General features: G+C 34.1%; 1 protein-coding gene across 1 annotated transcript in view; it reads left to right on the top strand.

Moving 5' to 3' along the window:
• AGBL4 (ATP/GTP binding protein like 4) overlaps nt 1-24,568 on the top strand; it is a 1,364,734-nt gene that overhangs the window by 246,414 nt on the left and 1,093,752 nt on the right. Inside the window, exon 3 of the mRNA XM_034652232.1 lies at nt 20,619-20,743. Within this exon, the coding sequence (XP_034508123.1) occupies nt 20,619-20,743 (125 nt within the window). The remainder of the gene's footprint in view (nt 1-20,618; nt 20,744-24,568) is intronic.

Here is a 24,568-nt window from a genome sequence, read left to right as displayed (position 1 = left end):
GTATATCTTTGTCCCATTTTTTTACTACCAGCCTGTGTCTTAGAATCTAATATGTGCTGCTTGTAGACAGTATTTAGTTGGATCTTAATTTTTTTAATCCAGTTTGAATGGGATGCTTTGATCATCCACATTTAATAGAGTTATTTTTATAGTTGATTTATATTTGTTACATTGCTCTATGTTTTTTATATGTCTCCTCTTTTTTTTTGGGCTTCTCTCTCTCCTTCACTGTTTTAAGTACATAGTTTGTACTATTTAAATTTCTCTGTTCCTGTTTTTTTCCTGTATATTTTGAGTTATGTTTCTTAGTGTTTTCTTTAGGGATTACAATATGTATTTTAAGTTACCGCATTCTAGTTCAGGAAACTGTGAACTTATTTCTTAAAATTTGTAATAGAAAATTTTCCTAATACAGGTCATTCTCTTCCTCCTTTTTTGTGCTATTATTGTCATACATATTACATCTACATATGTTAGAAACCTAAAAATACAATGTTATAATTTCTTTACATGTTCTTATGTCTTTTAGAAAAGAGAAATAGCGAGAATATATATATATTATATATTATAAAGAATTATATATTCTTTACTCACATGCTTACCATTTCTGGTGTTGTTCATTTCTTACTGTGGATTTAACTTATTATATGGTATAACATTCTTTCAGTTTGAAGGACATCCTTTAATATTTCTTGCAAGGCATGTCTGCTAGCAAATTAATTCACTCAGTGTTTTTCTATCTGGAATATTTTTATTTTTCCTTCATTTTGAAGGATAGCTGTGCTAGATATAAAATTATAGATTGAGAATTGTTTTCAGTGCTCTGAATATGTCATACTACTGCCTTGTGTCTTCCTTTGCTTCTGATGGGAAGTTAACCATTAATCTTATTGAGGTTATCTTGTATTGTTTATATTTGCTATTTAGGGCATATTTGCTTCTTTCCAAACTTGGGCATAGTCAGAATTTCTAGTTTCATCTTTATATTTTCAAGGTATGAGTTTTGAAGGTTGATACCTATTTCCTTTCATCTTTATGAAAGGCTGTATATACTTAGAACACTTCCTTGAATAATACATAGTTTTAATAATTACCAAAGGGCTTCTACAAATAATTGATTTACTTTGTTGCTTATACGTCCTTTCATAAGACCTTGTTGTCTAATTGATGCACTTCACAACTCATCTCTTTTTTTTAATTATTATGTTATATTAGTCATCATATAGTATTATTAACCTTGAGATTTCAGGTATTTAACTAAGACTTGACTTTCAATCTTAACAATGAATAATTTTTTTTAATTGATTCAGTAAATATTAATAAGTGTGTGCTACACTTACGTCACAAAGTTTTTTCAACCAACAAAGTAAACAATTAAATGAGCCTTATGGCACAGTGTCTTATGATTTATAGAATAGTTTCACTTGTATGAGTCAGATTATGGGAAAGCACAAACATCCTGCTTAAATTGGGTAGTTTTTGATAATTTTATAAAGGAACGATGTACAAATATATGGGTAGGGTTTAGGGAAATAATGATGGCAGTTTAGGTTCTTAGGCTGCTTAGAACAGAGAGCTGTTACCACTCATGGGCCTAAATGGAAAAGGAGAGGAAGTGGTTCCAGGATCCACTGACAGGGCTAAACATAGAGGGACACCTGACAGGAGATAATGGTCTTCAGTGGAACAACACATCCAACAAGTTGTAACTAGGTAGTGACATAGCCAAGGGAATAAGTAATCTAACTCACTATTTCCCTGTCCTTCCTCTTGGGCTGGTGACTTCCATTAACCGACCTCAGCCAAGGGTTAGAGAAGAGGCAGCGTTCCATAGAGGTCAACCTTCTGTAGCAGAAATCACAGAGAAGTTGGAGAGTGGTTCTGGAGGAACAAATGGAAGATACTCAGCTCACTAACCTCATTCATTGATAAATCCCATTAATTCTTTCTACAAAAGTGTCTGTCATATCTGTTCTTTATTTCCATTCTCATTATCAGTCTTATTCAGGGTCTTTATTGTCTCATGATTACATGATAGAAATAATCCCTTCTTTCATATTCCCCTTAAATATATACTACTGCTAGTTAAGCTGGAGTTTAGACTTGAGTCTTCTGTCGTCAAATTCTTTTCCTCTTCCCTGCTTCCACTCACACTTACATTTTTCAAAAATAAAAGAATTGAAGATTTTTTTTTTGTTAACCTGAAATCGGGCGGAAAAAAACCCCTTTTCCTGATTTACAGCCCTTGTAATTCACATATAGGTCTTTATCTTCTCATGGGGATTTTTTTTTCATTTGACTATTTGTCAGAAATTTTCAGTGAAAATATAAAATCCTGTTTCTTAATTATCTTGGATTTGAGGCCCAAATGGTAAAATAATTTTGCTAGGCTAGACTGTTTTTTAGTTGTTTTTGTTTAAAGAATTTGTATAGATTGAAATGCAGCTGCAAGTGTATTAGTGATTTTCTGTTGCTTACTTGTCAAGATTTTTATTGTTTGGTTGAAAAATAGTATTTCAAAACCTGGCAGCATATTGATAAAAACAGAAGAGCACTTTGTGTAATTCTCTTTTTGAAAAACTACCTCTTTAAAAGACAAAGATTGCTATTGCTACTTCTATTCACATGTATTTCCAACAATAGATTTATTGACAGCTCTTAGATAAGATTTCATTCTTTACCTTCCCCCATTTAGCATGATGTATACTTTTCTGCGTGAAGAGAGGCAGATTAGGCTCCAGTAAGTAAACACACAATATGAAAGTGGCCTAGGTATATGGGGAAGTATTTGACCTTTTGTTACTAATCTGTGACATATTCAGAGTTTTTCTGACTATTTATTTTTTGTTTTTATTTTTAATGTGCTTAATTTGAGAGTGCAAGCCTGCTCCTTGAAGCTAGCATTTTATGAAGCTGTCTCAGGGTTAAGCCCCTGAGCTGGGAATGGACAGCTGAGCTGGATAATCACTGAATTTTCCAAATTGTCTTTACAACTTAGTCTTTAGGAGTGTAACTGAAGATGGCTCTTTTATTGTTAGGCCTCCATTCTCCTCTTTGCATTGTTCCTCTTGCTTTGTGTCCCTCCTCCTCCTTCTTTCTCACCAGAAGAAGTCTACTATGATTTCTGAGCTGGGAGTGGCACATAGTCATAATTTGTTCTTGTATCATTTCTGGCAAGCTCATTACAAAGCAATGGTGGCCTACACTCAAGTGCACTTCCTTTGGGACCAATAGTTGTAAATAAGGAGGTGCTGCAAGCTGGCTGATAAGTTGTACTGAAGATAGTGGTGCTTTTTAGCAGAACGTTCGACCTTTTATTATAAGACCGTCAAGGTCTTTTTCTCATCTTAAAAGTCCTCTGTAGGAGAACACAGCGTGTGGCTTAAGAAGATCTTCAAATTGCTCAACATCTCTCTTTCTGTTCCTTTTTAAAAAATGATAATTACAGTTATGCTGGGTAATCTCCCTATCATTTGCAAAATGGATTTTCCTTCTTCCAGTAATGGAATAATTTTTTATTGACTTTGGAAGCAACATGTTGAATATTTTATGAAGACTAAATGTATAGGGCAGCAGAGGTAAAAGTACTTTAATATATATGGAGAGAAAGGAACATTTTATGCAACTTGAAAATTTCTTTGGGGCTAATAAAACTCTCAAGCTTTATTATTTATTCTTACATCAAGGTAATTGTCAGTTTTGATTTGAGTGGCTATGCAAAACTTGTACAATACATTTTTTTTCTTCCCTGTTGCTGTAAAGATCTTGAACCACAAATGGAGAGTTTCAGGAAGCTTCATTTCACCTTGGGGAATGTGGTTATAGGCATTAAGAAGTCAAAATGTTTAAGTCCACTTAGTAGAACCTCTTTAGTGTCACATACTTGGAATTTTTAATAACATACCTCCAAATTGTTTCAGAAGATTTGGATTATTATTTTCCAAGATCAACCAAATTTTCTGTTAGTGAGCAATGCTTCTGCTACTTACTCTGAGAAAGTAGAAAGCTTCATGGGTTTATAAATCTTGTGACAGGGGCATCTGGGTAGCTCAGTTGCTTAAGCGTCCGACTTGATTTCTGCTCAGGTCATGATCTCAGGGTTGTGAAATTGAGCCTCATGTCAATCTCCATGCTCAGTTGGGAGTCTGCTTGAGATTCGATCTCTCCCTCTCCCTCTTCTCCTCCCCAATGTGCATGTGTGTTCTCTCTCAAAATAAATAAATAAATCTCATACATCTTGGGACAGAATTGCAGTCAAGACAGCTGTTTTTGTGTTTAGTAGATATGTGGTGTTTTGTATCCACCTAAGGTGCATTTCCCCCTCTTTTATAAAAATAATACAAACCATATACATTTCAAGAGATATTTTTTGAAATCTCCATCAGCTCAAATTTCTGCCAAAATACTTTTAGAGCCTCCTAGGACATTATTTTCAATGAGTATTTACTATATCGTAAGGGATATTCTCTGGATTTAATGTTTTTGTCTCAAAAATGAAATTTCAGTATTCTTCTAAATCATGAACTGTGATTATCACACACTTTATATATATATAATCACTTTATGTGATATATATATCTTGTGCAGAGAAAATAAAATTGGAGATTATTGAGTATTATCTTTTGAGGGATCCATGATAACCTCAAACTTAACATTTCTAAAAAAAATTCCTTTTATATCTTTTTCTTTTCCTGTACCTCTTATTTCAGTTAATACATCAGTAATCTTCTAAGTCACCAAGATGGAACTCTCAGTCACCCTGAACTAGTCCCTTTTTCTCTTTGTGACTGATATAAGTTGATGTGGCTGGCTGGATATTATATTCATACCCTTCCACTACTGATAACAGATTACATTCCTTTGACTAAGGCAGTCAGTAGAAAACTAGGGTGGGTTATGGTATCCTGGGCACTAGATCAGTGTATGGGGTGGGCAAGATGTATGAGATTTTATTTTTCTGTAGTTTTGTTTCTTTACTATTTTGGGATCTAGTGTTTTCTAACAAACAGACTATAATATACCCAGGACCTGGTATATCACCCTTTTCTGTCCACCTGTTTGATTATGATTATTTTCTTTCTTTCTTTCTTTCTTTCTTTCTTTCTTTCTTTCTTTCTTTCTTTCTTTCTGCTTTTTAAAATTTTCTTTTCTGGTTTCTGATCTCTTCTGATTTGACTAGTGTTTATTTTGTTGGGGTTGTGGTTGATATTTTTGTATTTTGTTCTCTCGTTCATCTATTCTTTGGACAAAATGCAAGATGGAAAAATCCCCAGAAAAAGGAACAATTTGCATTACTAACTGACAGAGACTTAAAAGATATGGATATTAGTAAAATGTCAGAGCTGGAATTCAGAACAACAATTACAAAGATACTAGCTGGGCTTGAAAAAAGCATAGAAGAAAATAGAGAATCCCTCTCTGGAGAAATACAAAAACTAAAATCTAATCAAGTCAAAATCAAGCAGGCTATTAATGAGATGCAATAGAAAATGAAGGCTCTTACTGCTAGGATTAATGAGCCAGAAGAGAGATTCAGTGATATAGAAGATAAAATTATGGGGAATAGAGAAACTGAGGAAAAGAGAGATTAGCAACTCCTGATTATGAGGGGGAGGATTTGAGAGAGAAGTGATACCATAATGTGAAACAATATTAGAATAATTGGGGTCCCAGAGGAAGAGGAAAGAGTATGGGAGAGAGGGGCAGTAGGTATATTTCAACAAATTATAGCTGAGAACTTCACTCACCTGGGGAAGAAAACAGGCATTCAAGTCCACGAGGCACAATGAGCCCTTCTCAAAATTAATTAAAATGGATCAACACCCTGACATGTAATAGTGAAGATCACAAATTTCAGAGACAAAGAGAAAATCCTGAAAGTAGCTTGGGACAAGAGGTCCTTAACCTACAGAGGTAGAAACATAAGTCTGGCAGCAGACCTATCCACAGAGACCTGGCAGGCCAGAAAGGAGTGGCATGATATATTCAGGGTGCTAAATGAGAAGAATATGCAGCCTAGAATACTTTATCTATCAAGGTTTCATTCATAATAGAATGAGATAATGAACTTCCAGGACAAACAGAAACTGAAAGAATTTGTGATCACTAAACCAACCCTGCAAGAAATATTAAAGGGGATCCTTTAAGTGAAGAGAAAGCCCAAAAGTAATATAGACCAGAAAGGAACAGAGAAAATATACAGAAACAGTGACTTTACAGGTAATATAATGGTACTGAATTCATGTCTTTCAATAGTTACTCTGAGTGTAAATGGTCTAAATGCTCCAATCAAAAGACACAGGGTATCAGATTGGATAAAAAAGCAAGACCCATCATTATGCTATCTACAAGAGAATAACTTGTGAAAGAAATTGAGGAAGACACAAAGAAATGGAAAAACATTTCATGCTCATGGATTGGAAGAACAAATATTGTTAAAATGTCTATGCTATCCAGAGCAATGTACACATTCAATGCAATCCCTATCAAAATGCCATTGACATTTTTCACAGAGCTGGAACAAATAATCCTAAAATTTGTATGGAATCGGAAAAGACCCTGAATAGCCAGAGGAATTTTGAAATAGAAAACCAGAAAGCATTTGTAATCTTTGAAGTAGAATGACTTTGAAAATTTCATCCAGTCTTTCAAATCTCTATCTTTACTCTCATTGTATGGTGAGATATAAAGCATTAATTATTCATCATGTATTCAGTGTTTAATTGCTGGCTAATAGCTCCTAATATATTTCAAGGAAATCATGTTTGTTTGGAGAATCAATTCCTGTATATCAAGGTGAAAATATGCTTTCAACTTTAGGAGTCAGAGTATAAATCTCTCCATTTCTTAAGCCACAGCAGCTTATAGTTGGAAGCAAGCAATGTTTTAAGTTTCATATGACCTTGAAGCTTATATAATTTCAGAGAGTCTTCTTTAAGAAAAATTTTGCAAAATTATGAATATAAGGGGTGCCTGTGTGGCTCATTTGGTTGGGTATCTGACTCTTGATTTTGGCTAGGGTCATGATCTCAGCTTTGTAAGATCAGGCCTGAGTTGGGCTCTGCATTTAGTGTGGAATCTGCTTAGGATTCTCTCCCTCTGCCTCTACCCTGCCCCCGCTTGCCCTCCCTCCCCTGTCTCTGTCTCTCTCTCAAAATAAATAAATAAATAAAATATTTTTAAAATATCTAAAAATTTATGAATATGAAATTATATCTTCATAATAAAAATGGGGTCACAATAAACTACTGTCATCTTGGGAATTCAATATAACACTGATATGACTACAGTGATTTCTGTCCCTTTTGTCTTCCTAGTCTTTTGATCAGACAAATGAACTGCTTTAAAAGCCTCTTTTTTAAACTGGTGGGCCAAGCCACAGCAACTTCTGGCAAAACATAGCTCTAAAGGTAAAGAAAACAAAAGCAAAAATGAACTATTGGGACTTCATCAAAGTAAAAAGCTTCTGCATGGCAAATGAAACAGTCAGCAAAACTAAAAGGCAACCTACAGAATGGGAGAAGATATTTGCAAATAACTTACCAGATAAAGGGCTGGTATCCAAGATCTATAAAGAACTTATCAAACTCAACACCCAATAAACAAATAATCCAGTTAAGAAATGGGCAGAAGACATGAACAGAAAATTCTCTAAAAAAAACATACAAATGGCCAACAGACACTTGAAAAAATGCTCAACATCACTTGCCATCGGGAAATACAAATCCAAACAACAATGAGATACCACCTTACACCAGTCAGAATGACTAAAATGAACAAGACAGGGGAGAAGAAAATGTTGGCAAGGATATGGAGAAAGGGCAAACCTCTTACACTGTTGGCGGGAATGCAAGCTGGTGTAGCCATTCTGGGAAACAGTACGGAGGTTCCTCTAAAAGTTGAAAATAGGGTCGTGTGGGTGGCTCAATCATTAAGTGTCTGCCTTCGGCTCAGGGCATGATCCTGGAGTCCTGGGATCGAGCCCCACATCAGGCTACTCCGCTGGGAGCTTGCTTCTTCCTCTCCCCCTCCCCCTGCCTGTGTTCCCTCTCTCGCTGGCTGTCTCTCTCTCTGTCAAATAAATAAATAATCTTAAAAAAAAAGTTGAAAATAGAGCTACCCTATGACCCAGCAAGCGCACTACTGGGTATTTACCCTATAGATACAGATGTAGTGGTTTGAAGGGGCACCTGTACCCCAATGTTCATAGCAGCAATGTCCACAGTAGCGAAACTGTGGAAGGAGCTGAGATGTCCTTCAAGAGATGAATGGATTAAGAAGATGTGGTTCATATATACAAGGGAATATTACTCAGCCATCAGAAAGGATGAATACCTACCATTTACATCAACATGGATGGAACTGGAGGGTATTATGCTATGTGAAATAAGTCAGTCAGAGAAAGACAATTATCATATGGTTTCACTCTTATGTGGAATATAAGAAATAGCTCAGAGGATGGTAGCGAAAGGGAGGGAAACTGAATGGGAAAAAAATCAGACAAACCATGGGAGCCTCTTGAGCTTGGGAAATAAACTGAGGGTGTGGAAAGGGAGTTGTGTGGGGGGGTTGCGATAACTCAGTGATGGACATTAAGGAGGGCACATGATGTGATGAGCAATGGGTGTTATATGCAGCTAATGAATCATTGAACACTGCATCAGAAACTAATGTACTATATGTTGACTAATTGCATTTATATTAAAAAAAAAAGAAAGGGGTTGCGATAACTCAGTGATGGACATTAAGGAGGGCACATGATGTGATGAGCAATGGGTGTTATATGCAGCTAATGAATCATTGAACACTGCATCAGAAACTAATGTACTCTATGTTGACTAATTGCATTTATATTAAAAAAAAAAGAAAGAAAAAAAAAATAAACTGGTGGTCCAAGATCACAAACATGTTCCCAGGAAGAAGTGGATTTCCCCAGGAGAGGGAGATTAACTCCTTGAGGGAAGCAGGCAGCATTTGGAAAATTGCCCTTTCAGATCTCTGAATGATATACAGAAATACATTTATCTCACATGAATGAGCACTTTGTTTTCTAAGAAGATCTTTCCCATCTAACTAGTTAAATCAGTGTGGTTACTTTACTGTAGAAGGTGAAATTTTGGAAATTAATAGACTGGACAGGATGGGAAAGTCATATGACCTTTACTATTTTTCCAGTGTAATGGGGTTATTTTTTCCCCGCTATTTTCAAGGGCTGCTCGTCTTTCTTTCATCTTTCAGTGATACTAGTGTGATTTGGGGTTCCTTCTTTCCAAGAATCATGTAACTGAAAAGAGGCTGCTGAGGGTCAGTTGCAAGGATCCTGAATCTCAATTTACCAGTTCTAATCGGCATTTTATTTTATTTTTTAATTAAAAAAATATGTTTTGAGAGTGAGAGTGTTCACGAGTGGGGGGGGAGGGACAGAGGAAAAGAGAGAGAGAGATTCTCAAGCAGGCTATTTGCTCAGTGCAGAGCCCCACTTGAGTCTCAGTCTCAGGAATTTGAGATGATGACCTGAGCCAACATCATGAGTCAGACGCTTAACCATCTACCCAGTCGCCCTCCAATTGGCATTTTAATTCAGAATACACTTATACATTGATCCTTGTCTTCTTCCTAAATAATTTAGTTTTCAGTTTACAATTTCTTGTGTAAAATAAAAGATCTGAAGAAAAAACTGAGAAAACAGAGTCTTTTAGAAAGTAGAGAAATACATTTTTGCATATAGCTTTTTCTTTTTTGAAAACAGAAAGCTTACAAGTTTTCTCTGTAAGGAGAGGTTTTTGGTGGGGGGGAGGGGCTGCGTTGGAGAACTCCCTTATATTCTTGGAAAAAAGAAAATACAGCCAAAATAAAGGAGAAAACTAAGTGCCTCATTATTCTGGAAAATAAAGTGTATAACAAGAGTTTTACATAAAGAAAATAAAACAACATCTTAAGGCCAAGTATAAATATTATTTAAGTTGACTAACTTCTCAAGATAACTTTCAGTGGACAAACACAGAACAATAAAATAAATTTCACAATTTTAAATATCCATTGTAGATTTTTATGGCTTTTTTTCCCATCAGTTTATGTTTTGTAGATATAACAATAACTCACTTTTGCACAGCATGCTTCGATTTCCTCTGGGGATTTCTCCATCATAGCACTTGATGCTTGGATTGAAATGATACACTTGTGTGATTATTGCTTCAGCTCGATTATAAGCTCCATGAAGACAAGTACTTATTCGTGTTTGTATTTCCAGTGCCCACTATGAGTTCTGCTTTGAAAGAGACCTTCAAAATATTGCCAGAATAACTTCCATGTATATTACGTAACAAGTTTGGGAATTTGCTTTTATTTATACATTTATTCCACAGATATTTTTTGAGTACCCAGTTTGGGCTAGATACTAGTACTGAGGGTATAATAGTAAGCAAGACAGAAAATTATTCCTGAGCTTGCTTTTTTTACCAGAGGGGACAAAAATAAACAATGTTCATAAAAAATAAGTAATTTTTATGTTATAATTGAATATGGTGACACTGTGAGAAAATTTAGAATAGGTGTGATGAATCAGGAATGTGGGAAAAGGTTGTTTATCGGTATTAAGTATGGTGGTCTGGTTGGCCTCTTTGAAGAAAGGAGAATTGAGCAATAACTTGAATGATGTTGGGGAGTCATCCATATGAAAATCTGGGGAAAGAGAAGTTTAGGCGGAGGGAATAGCCATTGACAGTCCTTTAAAACTGAGGTGTGCCTGACAAATAAAAGAAATTATAAAGAGGCCAAATGGTATTAGAACAACAGGAGGTAAGACCAGACAGGTGAAAGGGAGATAGATCACATAGAATCTATTAGTTATTTATTTTAAGATTTATTTATTTATTTTAGAGAAAAAGAGAATGTGTGCAAGAGGAGGGGCCAAGGGAGAGAGTCCTCAAGCAGACTCCTAGCTGAGAGTGGAGTATGACGGAGTGCAGGAGAGGCTTGATCCCAGAACTCTGAGATCATGACCTGAGCTGAAATCGAGTCAGATGCTTAATTGACTGAGCCACTCAGGCCCTCCTCATGTAGAATCTTTTAGAAACTTCAGGTTTACTCTGAAATAAATGCTAAAACTCTTGAGGATTTTGAACGAAGTGCGACATAATCTCTTTTATGTTTTGGGAAGATTACTTTGCCTTTTGTGTTGAGAATAGAATATAGGGGAGCAAACAAGGAGACCAGTTATAAATAATCCAGGTGAGAGAATACTGTGGCTTGGGTCAAAGTGGTAACTGTGGAAGTAATGCAAAGTTTTGGATTATAGATATATTTGAAAGGATTCTTTGATGGGTATACTTAGTTATTAAATATGATATTAGGATTCAAAGGTGACTCCAATACTTTTGGGCTTAAGCATTGGCTATGTAATTTATGTACATAATCTCATTTGATAATAATACTACCAAGAAAATGTTTTATCTTTGACAGACAAGAAAACTGAGGTCAAGAGCAGTTAAATTTGCCGAAAGTTCAAAACTAGTAATCAGTGTTGCTAGGAGTCTAATCTGTTTCTGTCTAAGCCTGAGGCTTTTGACCTTTTCAGTACATACAGCAGATAAGATGGTCTTCCTAAAATTTTAACTGTGGTCTTAGCTCTGGTTTTATGTTTTAAATTCCCACATGTTGTTTAAATCATTGACCTCTTCTCAAAATGAAAAATAATATAAAAAATAGTTTAATTCTGAGTATTTTTAGTTTTATTCATTTTGGGACTCTGTTGTTGGGTGCATTTATACTTATACTTGTTCTGTCTTCTTGCTGGATTGCTCTTTTGTCATTATAAAATATCCTCCTTTGTCTCTAACAACTTTTGTCTTAACGTTTATTTTTCTGATATTAGGATGGCTGTTCCAGCTTTCTTTTGTTGTGTTTGCTATGTTTATTTTCCTTCCTTCTAACTGTCAACCTAGGTGTGAGTTTGTTTCTAAAGTGCATCTCTGGGGCACCCCAGTGGCTCAGATGGTTAGGTGTCTGCCTTTGGCTCAGGTCCTGGTCTCTGGGTCCGAGGATCAAGTCCTGCATCAGGTTCCTGGCTCAGCCGGTACTCTGCTTGTCCCTCTGCCTCTCTTACCTGCTCATGCTGTCTCTCTCTCTCTTTCTCAAGTGATAAATAAAAAGTCTTAAAAAAAATAAAGTGCATCTGTTGCAGACAGCATATGTTTGGTTCATTAAAAAAATCTATTCTGACATTTTCTGCCTTTTAATTGGAGTGTTTAAGCTTTTTACATTTATTGTAATTATTGTGAAGCTAAGATTATTTTGTTGCCACATTCAGTATGTTTTTTGCCTTTTCCCATCTATTCCTCCATTATTGCCTTCTTTGTGTTAAGTAGATATTATCTAGTGTACCATTTTAATTCTCTTACTGATTTTACTGTTATTTTATTTTACTGTATTTTAAAATTTCTTTCCTTAATTGCCCTGAGGATTAAAATGAACTTAATTTAATTGATAGCAGCATAGTTCTAATTAATAACAAGTTCATTTCAATAGTATATATAGCATACATATATTTATTGTTATACAAACTACATCTGGATATATTATATATACTCCATACAGAATTATAGTGATTGGTTTATGTGCTTGTCTTTTATATCAGTAGGAGAAAAACATCTACAAACATAAAATATTTATATAAGTCTTTTATTATGTAGTTATTTTTACTGATACTCTTTTATTTCTTCATGTGGATTTCAGTTATACTCTAGTGTTCTTTCATTTTAGCCAGAAGGTTATCCTGTAGTATTTTTTGTAGAGCAGATTTTTAAATCTGATAATGTCTTTACTTTCTCATTTTTGAAGACTATTTTTTGCTGGCTCTCAAATTCTTGTTTGACAATGTTTTCTTTCAGCATTTTGTGTTATTCTACTGCCTTCTGACCTCTATTATTTATGATGATAAATCATAAATGATGAGTTGTTTCTGTGTTGCTGAGTTAAAGATTCTTTTTGTCTTTGGCTTTTGACAGTTTATGAGAGTGGATAACTCTTTTTTCAGAGGTGGGAAGAGAAATTGTTAAATCCTTTAAAAAATTATTGAAATTTTAGACTACTTGTGTCTTACTGGTTCTGGGTTTTTATTCCCATCTAACAATGTCTGCTTTTTATTGGGATACTTACTCTGTTCATATATCTGTTCTATTTAATGTATTCATGGTGGGCTTAAATGAACTATCTTGTTATTAATTTTCTTATTGCCCCTTCTGTTTTTATTACTTTGTTACTGTTTTACTGACTTCATAATAAAAAAAACTTTTCCTTTTGGTTCTTAGTAAAACTATTTTATATTTATTTTAATGATTGCTCTAAAACAATATTCACTCACAACTTATCAAACTTTTAAAACATTTTGTTTAAAAATCTATTTTTTTGAGTAATTTTAAGTATATAACTGATGAGCCTACATTGACACGTCATAATCACCCAACATCCATAGTTTACATTAGGGTTCACTCTTGGCATTGTATATTCTATTGTTTTGGATAAACATATTATTATGTTTCCATCATTATAGTCATGCAGAGTATTTTTCACCGCCCTATACATTCTCTGTACATTCCCTGCCTATTAATTTCTCTTCTTTCCAACCTCTGATCTCCATAGCTTTGACTTTTGCAGAATGTCATATGGTTGGAATTATACCATATACAACTTTTTTGGATGAGTAACCTTTGCTTATTAATATGAGTTTAATTTTTTTCTTGTCTTTTTCATCTCTTGATAACTTATCAAACCCTTTTTAGGGTCCTTATTTTACCATTTCAAATTTAATACTTTACATTTGGTACCTTGTAATTACTACTTCCTTTTTTTCTCAAAGTTCTTCCTACTTCCTACTTTCCATCTCACAAATGTAGTTACCTCATATCAGCCTAATTCTATTTATCATCTCAATTCTTTTTGCTATTTTGCCATAGATTTTGTTTCTTTGTACTTTGTAAACTGACTTTAAAATACCATTTTTAAAAGTTTGAACAATTACTTGTAAGAAAATTATGAGACAAATAAAAGCAGTCTTTTAAATTTATACACTTGCTTAGTAGTGTAGTATTTTTAATGGTGTTTGTTTATTCTTATAGATATTAGCTCTATCTAATATAATTTCGTCTCTTTTAGCTTTACATATAGTACAGGTCTGCTGGTAATGAATTCTCTGTTTTTGTTAATCTGAAAATGTTTTATTTTACTCTCATTTTTAAGTATGTTTTTAATTTATTTTTTATATATATATTTTTATTGTTATGTCACCATACAGTAAATCATTAGTTTTTGATGTAGTGTTCCATGATTCATCATTTGTGTATAACACCCAGTGCTCATTACATGTGCCCTCCCTAATACCCATCACCAGTATGTTTTCACTAGATATTGAATTATGGATTGAGAGTTCTGTTCTTTCATCACTTTAAAGATGTTCTTTCTTAGAAATTAATGGTTATTCTTAGAAGTCAATGTTTGTTCTTAATGTTGTTCACATCTATGTTTTATGCCTTTTCTTCTGGCTGCTCTTAAGATTTTCTGTTTCTGTTTGGTTTTTATCAATTTGACTGTTATGTACTTTGGTTGAGTTTTCTTTCTATTTATTCTGCATAAGGTTTCTTGAGATTCTAAGATATCTAAGTCATTTTTTAATTTATGTTTGGGAAATTTTTGATATTATTAAAAACATTTTTTCTTCTATTTGCTCATTCTGTTCTTTTCAGACCCATTTATATGTGTTGTAGACCATTTATTATTCCATACGTTTCTAGGCCTCAGTTAATTTTTCTTCAATTTTCTTTCTCTCAATTCTTCAGATCATATGATTTTTTAATTGATCTATGTTCAAATTCATTGTTCACCATCTCTAATCTAGTGTTAAGTTCATCCACTTAATTTTTCATTTCAAGTATTGTGCTTGAATTTTTGTTAGGTCTTTACAGACATTTCTGTTTCTTTAGAAATTCCATATTTTTTAAATATGAAAATTATATTTTTCTTTAATTCTATTAATATGTTTTTGTTCTTTGACAATATTTATAATAATTGATCTAAAGGATTTTCTTCTTCTAGATAGTACAACTGATGTCAGTGTGAATTTATATTGTTTCCCTCCATCCTTTAATTATGGGCAATATGTATCTTTGAGTGTCTCATAGCTTGATTGTACAATGAACAGAATGGAAGATACATTTTAAAGAGTGGATTCTGTTTTTCATTGTATTAGTGTTTATTGTAGAAGGCAGTTCATATTATCTTTTTCAGTGTGTTATTATTTATTGTAAAAGGCAGTTCATTTGCTTATCAGTTCAAGGCTGATCACCTTAAACTTCTGTATGCATGGTTTTAAATTTCATTGATGTGGATCGGTGGAAAACCTAGGTATTTTCAAACTGTTCTAACTTGGGCCCAAACTTTGTCTCCTATGGAGATTTTATCAGTTTTATTAGGGAAAATACAGAATAGTTCTTCCTCAGGACATGGTTTTTATTGCTAAGGAATGTCTCTACTGGTATCTCAACTGGTTTTTATGCCTGAGGAGGCAAAAGTTCTTCAATTCTGGTTGTACTGGGTTCCCAACACCCTATACTACCTGGTATAGTTTCATCTCTAGTATATCTGTTTTCCTTTCAACATTGTAGTATGTTTCATTTGATAAAACTAATGTAGTTTCACTATGTGCATGTACTGTTTAGCTTTGAGCCATAGAGTTACAGGAAATGATCTCAGAGTTTTCTGGGTTACCCATTCACCACCACCACCACCATGTATAGTTTCCTCCTGTCTGATGACCTACTCCGCAGATTTCACCTGCTTCAACATACTATTGTGGGAGTTCATCTTGTGAATGTCTCTTTCCTCGGGTTGCTGTACAATGTTGCTTATTTTCTAATGTCTGAAAAGAGTTATTTCATATATTTTACCTGCTATATAATTCTTTACAATGGGGCTAATCTCTTAATGGTTACTCCAACATGGCAGAGCCAAAAGTAGAGATGGTGTCTTTTTATCAAATACTTTTTCTGCTTTTGTTGATAAAACGTATTTGTTTTTTATTTTGCTAAAATGAATATTTAGGTTGATGGTTTTTTTAGTGGTCCTGTTCTTACAAGAAATCGTATATTTCATGTATTGTTCTAATGTGTTGCCATACATAGTTCGCTATATGTTTGTTGCTTTTTTCTTTTGCTTGTTTCATGTATAAAAGTTATGCAATACTATTCTCTTTTGCTATTACTATTGAAACTCAGAAATGTTTAGTGCTTTAAGTTCATACTTTTTAAAGCACCAGGCTGAGACCTTGAAATAAAATATACCATAGCCACAGTCAATACATTCATCCATCTATTCAATCAGTTATTCTTTCAAAAAGTACAATGTTTTGTGTTGTAAAATAGAATAGATAATATTACTATTTGCTCTTTTCTATTCTCTTTTAATCATTATATTAGTAATATAGTAATTTTTCAAAGTTTCTTGTGATGGGAGCTTAGATAATTGATTTTCAGACATATATAAATCAGTGAAAATCAGTCATCTATATTTATGTGTATGTATATGTATTTCTATTTTTCAATGGATTTATTAGCTATATCTCATAAATATTGTCATGTATTTATTATATATAATTTAGTTTAAAATACTGTAACTATGATAAGAGTACATATGCAGTATAGTATAAATTTCTTTGAAATTAGTTTTTTTTTTTCCTTTTGAAATTTGTTGAGGCTTGTTTTATGGACTAGTGTATCGTGTGCATTTTTAAAAAAATTTTATTATGTTACGTTAGTCACCATACAGTGCATCATTAGTTTTTGATGTAGTGTTCCATGATTCGTTGTTTGCATATAACACCCAGTGCTCCATGCAATACGTGCCCTCCTTAATACCCATCACTGGGCTAGCCCAATCCCCCACCCCTCTCCCCTCTGAAACCCTCAGTTTGTATGTGCATTTGAAAAGAATACATACACACACATAGTTCTATAAACATCAAGTGTTTCATAATTAGAAAAAGGTAGCCTTTTTTGGGGCGCCTGGGTGGCACAGCGGTTAAGCGTCTGCCTTCGGCTCAGGGCGTGATCCCGGCGTTATGGGATCAAGCCCCACATCAGGCTCCTCCGCTATGAGCCTGCTTCTTCCTCTCCCACTCCCCCTGCTTGTGTTCCCTCTCTCGCTGGCTGTCTCTATCTCTGTCGAATAAATAAATAAAATCTTTAAAAAAAAAAAAAAAAAGAAAAAGGTAGCCTTTTTAATCACATTTTCAGATTGTCTCAATTCTTTCTGAATATTTTCTTGATTTTGCTCAGTTTGTGGTTTTGGTGTGTTGAAATTTCTCACTGTAATTCTGAATTTGTCCCTATCTTCTATTTTGTCAAATTTTACCTACATGTTTTGGAGATCTGTTAGTAGATGTACATACACCTCAAAGATTTTGTATCTTCTTGATAGAATTATCTTTTTTTTTCCATCATGAAATATCCTTGTTCATTTCTAGTAATGTTTCTTGATTTAAAGCCTACCCTTTCTGATACAAATATAGCTACATTAACTTTTTTCAGAGTGCTTTCCTGATATAACTTTTTCATTCCTTTATTATTCAGTCTTTCCATGCTCTTAAATGTCAAGTGTATTTATAAACAACACATAGTTAATTTTTCATCCACAATCAAAATTTTGTCTTTATCTGTGATATTTAGTCAATTTGTATTTAACACACTTACTGACATACTTGTGTTTAAAATCTTCATTTTTTGTTTTGTTTTGTATTTGTCCTATATTTTGAATTTCTATTTTGTTTTCTTGCTTTTCATATAAGTGGAAGGGAACCAAATGATATAGAGGCATTTCCAGTTTATTTACAAATAGCCATTTTCAGAAGGTCAAAAATTGACACTTTTTTGAAATATTAGAGGTAACGTGAAGAAAGAGTTGTTTATGCATACACACAGAGAAGATATTCCTTATAGGAATGGCGACGATGGTCAACAGAATAGTTACAGAAGATCAAAGACCAGATGCTTATTATTATTTGAGACTATAAACTTAGTGAAAGCGAAGACTATATCTGTTTGATTAATTATCTGTTGTATTTTACAATGAAATACATGGTACTTTTTGAATGTCAACTAATTTTGAAACTGCAAATTTTTAGACACAAATGGAGCCTTATTATTAGATATCATCTATGGCAGCAATTTTAAGACATGTTATTATTTATCAAAACCCATTTATAGTGTTCCAGAATAAAAGACAAAATAACAATTTTCCTTTAAATATTGAAATGCAAATTAATGTTTAATTTTTCAATCAGTAACATTTAGAGGGCAAAAAATAGTGCTTTTTTACCTCTTGTTTTTTTTAAAGGTAGTAATTTTATCAAGCATTATACCTGATAATGTACTTTCAATTTGTATTATCTCTGTATTCTTCCAACCATCTATGTTATGTAGAGACGCTCTTAGTCTAGTGATTAGAGTCATATTGCTGGAATTCAAATCCCAACTCTAACTCTTACTTACTTACCTACTATATAACTTTGGATAAGTTATTTTATATCTTTGTCCTTTGGTGTTCTTATATGTAAAATGGAGATAGTATTGGTTTCTTCCTCACAGGGGTTGTTGTGAGAATTGGTTAGTACACTTACCATTTTGGACAGTATGTGGCATGTAAAAATGCTCAGAAAATATTTTCAGTTGAAAATTAATATTCATAGTAATTACCAAGAGATAAAATTTATATTTCTATTAACATAATCCTTACTTTATAGTTGAAAAAACAGAGGTTGGATGAAGTTAACTGAATTTTCCAATGTCATTCAGTAAGTGGTAGAGATAAAACTTCAACCTAAAGCTCTGATTGAAAGTTTAATGCCACTGCGCAATAAGTATTCTGCCCTCTATGACATAGGGCTTAGTAAATATTTTTGCATTATGATAATTGAAAGAACCAATTTAATTGAGGAATCTCCTTGGGAATTCTGAAGACATTTAAAACTAGAAAAACTAAAATAAAAGTTTTTGTTTTTAATTAGTTCATTTTTGTACTTTCCTATCAATGCATTTTTTTTTTTCAATATGTGTGTTCTTAATTGGAGGTAACTGATTGTTTTGATTCTGGAAGGAGGAATAAGTCTGGCTTCTCAGGCCAAATTTTAATGAGAGCAGATAAAATTACCCTAAGGTTAATTGATAAGGTTTTGAGGGGAAGATTATCTTATTATCTTGGATCACTGCCTTATTAATCTTAGAGTCAGGCAGCCAAAGAATGGTACAGCTGAAAGGAATCTTCAGGGTTAGGTAACCAATATTCTCATTTAGTAGATGAAGCCCTCAGAGGGTAAGTAACATACCTATTATTGCATAGTGAGTCAGCTAAGCTAGAATTCAGGTCTGCTGACTTCCAGGCTCCTATTCCATCTGTGACAACACAACTGGTGCTCATTAAAATAAGTAACATGCCAGTAGAACTAGTAAAAGAATTAATTGAAAACTGGTATATTTAAGGTTAAAGTTTAATTCTGAGTATTCTTTTGGAGAAAGACACACTAAATCTTATTTTAGCAGGATATTACTATGCTCTTCAGGTGGAATAGAATACTGATTTCTCAATTTCTTTGTTGCCATCTATAGTCGTTTTTATTCTTCCTCAGATGTTGATTATTTGGGTTGGAAATTCACTAGACTCCTTGCTTTTATTTTTTATCCCACCCCATTGTGACAATAATGGGCAATTCACTGCTCATTAGAATAGAAGTCAAAGAGAGGAGATAGAAGGAATGGAAGTCACACCTAAGTTTATACATTTTTTTCTTTTTCCTTTTTTTTAAACTGAAATATAATTAACATACAGTGTTATATTAGTTTCAGGTGTACAATGTAATGATTCAGCAATTCTATACATTACTCAGTGCTCATCAAGATAAATGTACTTTTGATCGCCTTTACTTATTTACCCCGCCCTCACCAACCTCCGCTCTGGCAACCTACTTTTTTGATAAAACTGTTCTATTGGTGGAAAAAATGGAAATTAATTTCATGGCTGTTTGTGAGTTTGTCATTCTTATGGAGCAACTACTTCTAATTTTTGTTTAAAACTTTATTCTACATATCCTTTAACATGTTCTGATAGAAGTTTGGAAGTTACCAAAAATAGTACAAACTGCATAGCATTGTTGTGAGAATTAAATTAAATTAGAGGTAGAGGTGGTTTGTATAAAGCTTAATAGAAAATACATAAAGTATTATTGTCCTTTTTTCTAACGAGACTGAAGTTTGGTTGTGATTCTTCCTTGGTTTATTGGGGCTTGCCACCTGCTCCATGGAACATCCCTATCTAATAATCTTGTCACTTGTAGCACAAACAGATCTGAATGTGAAGTGCTCAAAGAGCTGTTTGTACCACAGCATGGACTAGCCTGGAAGGCTCCTCTTATCCTGGGCTGTATTCAGAGTTGGCAGCCTTATAGATTGTGAATGCTGAACCTACAAGTACTGTATAATGACAAACGTTGCTGTCAGAGCTCATAATGTTTAAATGTATGTGCTGTTGTGCTGCCTGAACTTCTATTAAAACATAGTTCTGTTAACTTTTATCACCAGGTAACCTTGGACGGGTGGACCAGGTCTCTGAATTTGAGTATGACTTATTCATTAGGCCGGATACCTGTAATCCACGCTTCCGAGTCTGGTTCAACTTTACTGTTGAAAACGTGAAAGAATCACAGGTGAGGGAAATATTGGATATCTTCACTGTGGTTTTGGTAAGAAGATTATGCTTTTGTTTTACTTTAGAAATCTAAATATAATGACTAGATTGGGAATATAGTCTTGTATATCTCTAGCAATGAAATAGTTTTAAGAGATATACAGAAATAGGTATAATATGCTGGCTTTTTGTTATCTGGTGGTTATTAAATAATACAATTAGATGATCTGAGAACAAAAAGTGTTCTTTACTGATTAAAGAATTAGTATAATGTGCGGGGTTTCCTTGAGGAACCATTGGAAGTAGGTTGCTATTATGTTTATTATAGAGTGTGTTCTCCATATTATTTTTCTTTATAAAGACCTATGAGGGACATTTCTTATAGGCCTCGGTTTCAGAAAAAGCCTTTCCTCTTTTACAAGGTGTTTATATCTTAAAAATAGTCTGATTCTTATAACTCATCCTATTCCCCCCCCCTTTTTTTTTTTTTTTTTTTTTAATCTGTTGGGAAACTCAGAGCCAGTTTTACAGCACTCGCTAATGATTCTTGAAAACTTTTTGGCTTATATTTCTGTGTACTAATTTTTCTTTCATTCTGATCATATTAATTTGTCTTTAACCACAATTTCTTCATCTATATTTTCTAACAGTGTATGTTTTTTATAATCCTGTTCAAATATTTTGAGTTGAGAGATTGTTCATGAAAATAGAACTAAATGCATATGCCTTAATAAACATCTTATCCTAAGAAATCGTGTATCATTCTGTTACATTAAGACAGCTAATCATGGAAGACTGCACAAAGTTTGCACATATAGTGATATGATTCTTTTAAGCAGATGAAAGCTTAGCCTTATAACTGAGTATCTATCTGCCTTCTTCCTTCAGGGTCATCTTTTTCTAGTATACTTGGGAGAAAGGGAGGGTTGGTTTAGCTTCCCCTCCTAAGTCAGTCCATCCTGTTTGCTCTTTCAACTGGTTGCTCGCATCTCTCCATTTTTCTCAACTGCAGTTAGGTTCACATATCTGGCAGTGGTCAGTGTCTGGAATTTAGGGACTATTACTGGCATGCTGCCTTCAGTAGGAGAGGGGTGCAAGGAACAGACGTTCCGATTTACTGTTGATTCTCTTAATTCTCTACAACACCACTGGCACATGACTGTAATGACATAGGTGAATGTAATATTTAATGAAGTTTAAGGGTTAGCTGGAAGGAATTAAATAGATGGGAGAACTCTATATTGTTGGCTAAACATGATTTAGGACAAGTGGGAAAAAATGTTAAATCCATCACAGAAAATTGCTCAAGGACATACTTTAGTTCCTAGCTTTGCTTCTTAGTTTTACTTAGTCTTCCATGAGAGAATTCCTTTTTTAGCTTTTCATAGTAAGAATAACAATATTCTCCCCTTCACCTGCCTTAGGAAAACCTACACTTTATCTGATCAGGGGTTTACCTGACAATAGGATTATCCTCTTATTCCAACAAGACATTTAGTAATTATCAAAATGCATTTTCCAAGTCAATGATACTGAGTCTTTTAAGAGTGTAACTCACAGCAGGAGACTTTAGCCACATCTACAAGACAGTCTTGGCTCTCCAACTTTGGGTCCCCTATCAAGCTGTCTCTGCTAACGTGAGGTAAACATATAACATTTCATTCTTCTATTGGTGTCTCATGTCGGTAACTTATGGTTGTAGCATACACCACTGAAAAATAATAATTCTGAAGCAATATAGTCAATTCATATGAAGGAAGGGAAACATTTTCTTGAAAGCAGTATAATCTGCCAGGATTTCTAATTTCCCAAAGGGGTTTACTGTTTTCCTCTTTATGCACAGCACATGCACATCCTTCAGCTTGCATATTGCTTCCAGGAATTGACTAACTCCTAAGAAATGAGACCCATTACTTTTCAAACAATAGAATCCTCTATCTTAATTAGATCTTTGCTAAATAGAGACTTAGTTAAAGCTCTAAAATTATTATTGTTCTTTAACTTTGGGCCACATTAAATTCTTAGCCCAGTTTTTCTTGCACTTTAGTCTCTGTACAAATAATATTCTTACATAGCTTCTCTTTTCAGGAGGAGGGGTGGGGAGTGGCTTGACTAAACAGGGAAAATGTTTTTCTTTCTTTTCTTTTCTTTTCTTTTCTGGGGTGGGGCAGGGACAGAGATAGAAGGAGAGAAGGAATTNTTTTCTTTCTTTTCTTTTCTTTTTTCTTTTCTTTTCTTTTCTTTTCTTTTCTTTTCTTTTCTTTTCTTTTCTGGGGTGGGGCAGGGACAGAGATAGAAGGAGAGAAGGAATTTTAAGTAGGGCTCCATGCCCAGCGGGAGCCCAGCCCCATGTGGGGCTCAGTCTCACAACCCTGAGATCATGACCAGGGCTGAAATCAAGAGTAAATCACTTAACCAACTGACAGGCCATCCAGGTGCCCAGGAAAATGGATTTCTTAAGTTACACTACCTGAGATAGTTTTTTGGGCAGGTTGCTCATAAATTTCAGTTTCTTGTTTTTTGCTCTTCTAGTTGCTTGCAGGTACGTTCTTTTTGCTGTTTAAAATTAGTCTCTTCTCGAGTGTTATAATTTTTATACCTTATGCTAAAGTCGTACAGGCTCTTTTGCAGTCTTGCCTATCAGTTAAGTAAGTAACATGAATGTGTTCCAAGGGATTATTCTAATAAGAGAGTTGGTGTTGTTTTTATGAATGCTCATTTTTAAAGTGGGAGGAACCAATATTTACTCTGACTCTCTGGGTTTCTTTCTTTCTTTTTTTTTTTTTTAGAATAAATTTTTTTTATTAAGTTTTTTGTGTTACAATGAGCCCTGACTAAAGCTATCTGACTCTCTGGGTTTCTATCTTCATATCCAGTGCTATTCTACTCTTGTTACAATTAGAAATCATGAACATGTTTATTGGGTTTCCTGAAGTGTGATGCTTTATCAGTCTCTTTCTTTGGGCCATTGCTTCATCAACTGTAATCACATAATATAGTTATGGAAATCTGTCTCAAGATGGCATAAAGATCTGATAGAAAGATACAGTATCTCTCTCTCTCTCTCTCACAGGATATTTGTTTTCATGGCTGTCTACATGAAAAAGGGTGGTTTTACTATTAAGTTTGACTTGTGAGGTCTGTTTTTATAATGTCTCCTTCTATCATCTTTTCCATATCTCTAATTTCCGTTAAAATGAGACCTTCATGAATGTTATCTAGTCAGGAACCTTATTTAGGGTTTGGTGCTAGCAAGCAAAAGAAATGTTAGTCATCAAAGACTGAGTCCATTAAATGAATGTTAAAAATTACAGCATCAAATATACCATACAAACAGGTCTATCTTTTTGGTTATTTCCCTTGACATTTGTAAGAAGTGATGAAAGCTTGGACTATATGGTGCTGTATTCTAGGACTGATATATAAACCCCCAAAAGTGGTTACTAAGTAGTGTTTTTGCAAGAGTCTATGTAAACTAACATCAAGATATTTTTNAGGTCTATCTTTTTGGTTATTTCCCTTGACATTTGTAAGAAGTGATGAAAGCTTGGACTATATGGTGCTGTAGTCTAGGACTGATATATACACCCCCAAAAGTGGTTGCTAAGTAGTGTTTTTGCAAGAGTCTATGTAAACTAACATCAAGATATTTTTATTAAAGGGGCGCCTGGGTGACACAGCGGTTAAGCGTCTGCCTTCGGCTCAGGGCGTGATCCCGGCATTATGGGATCGAGCCCCACATCAGGCTCCTCTGCTATGAGCCTGCTTCTTCCTCTCCCACTCCCCCTGCTTGTGTTCCCTCTCTCGCTGGCTGTCTCTATCTCTGTCAAATAAATAAATAAAA

This window comes from Ailuropoda melanoleuca, chromosome 2, assembly GCF_002007445.2.
Source record: "Ailuropoda melanoleuca isolate Jingjing chromosome 2, ASM200744v2, whole genome shotgun sequence".
Taxonomy (NCBI): domain Eukaryota; kingdom Metazoa; phylum Chordata; class Mammalia; order Carnivora; family Ursidae; genus Ailuropoda; species Ailuropoda melanoleuca.
The sequence above is the reverse complement of the archived record's forward strand: the minus strand, read 5'-3'. Positions and strand labels throughout refer to the sequence as shown.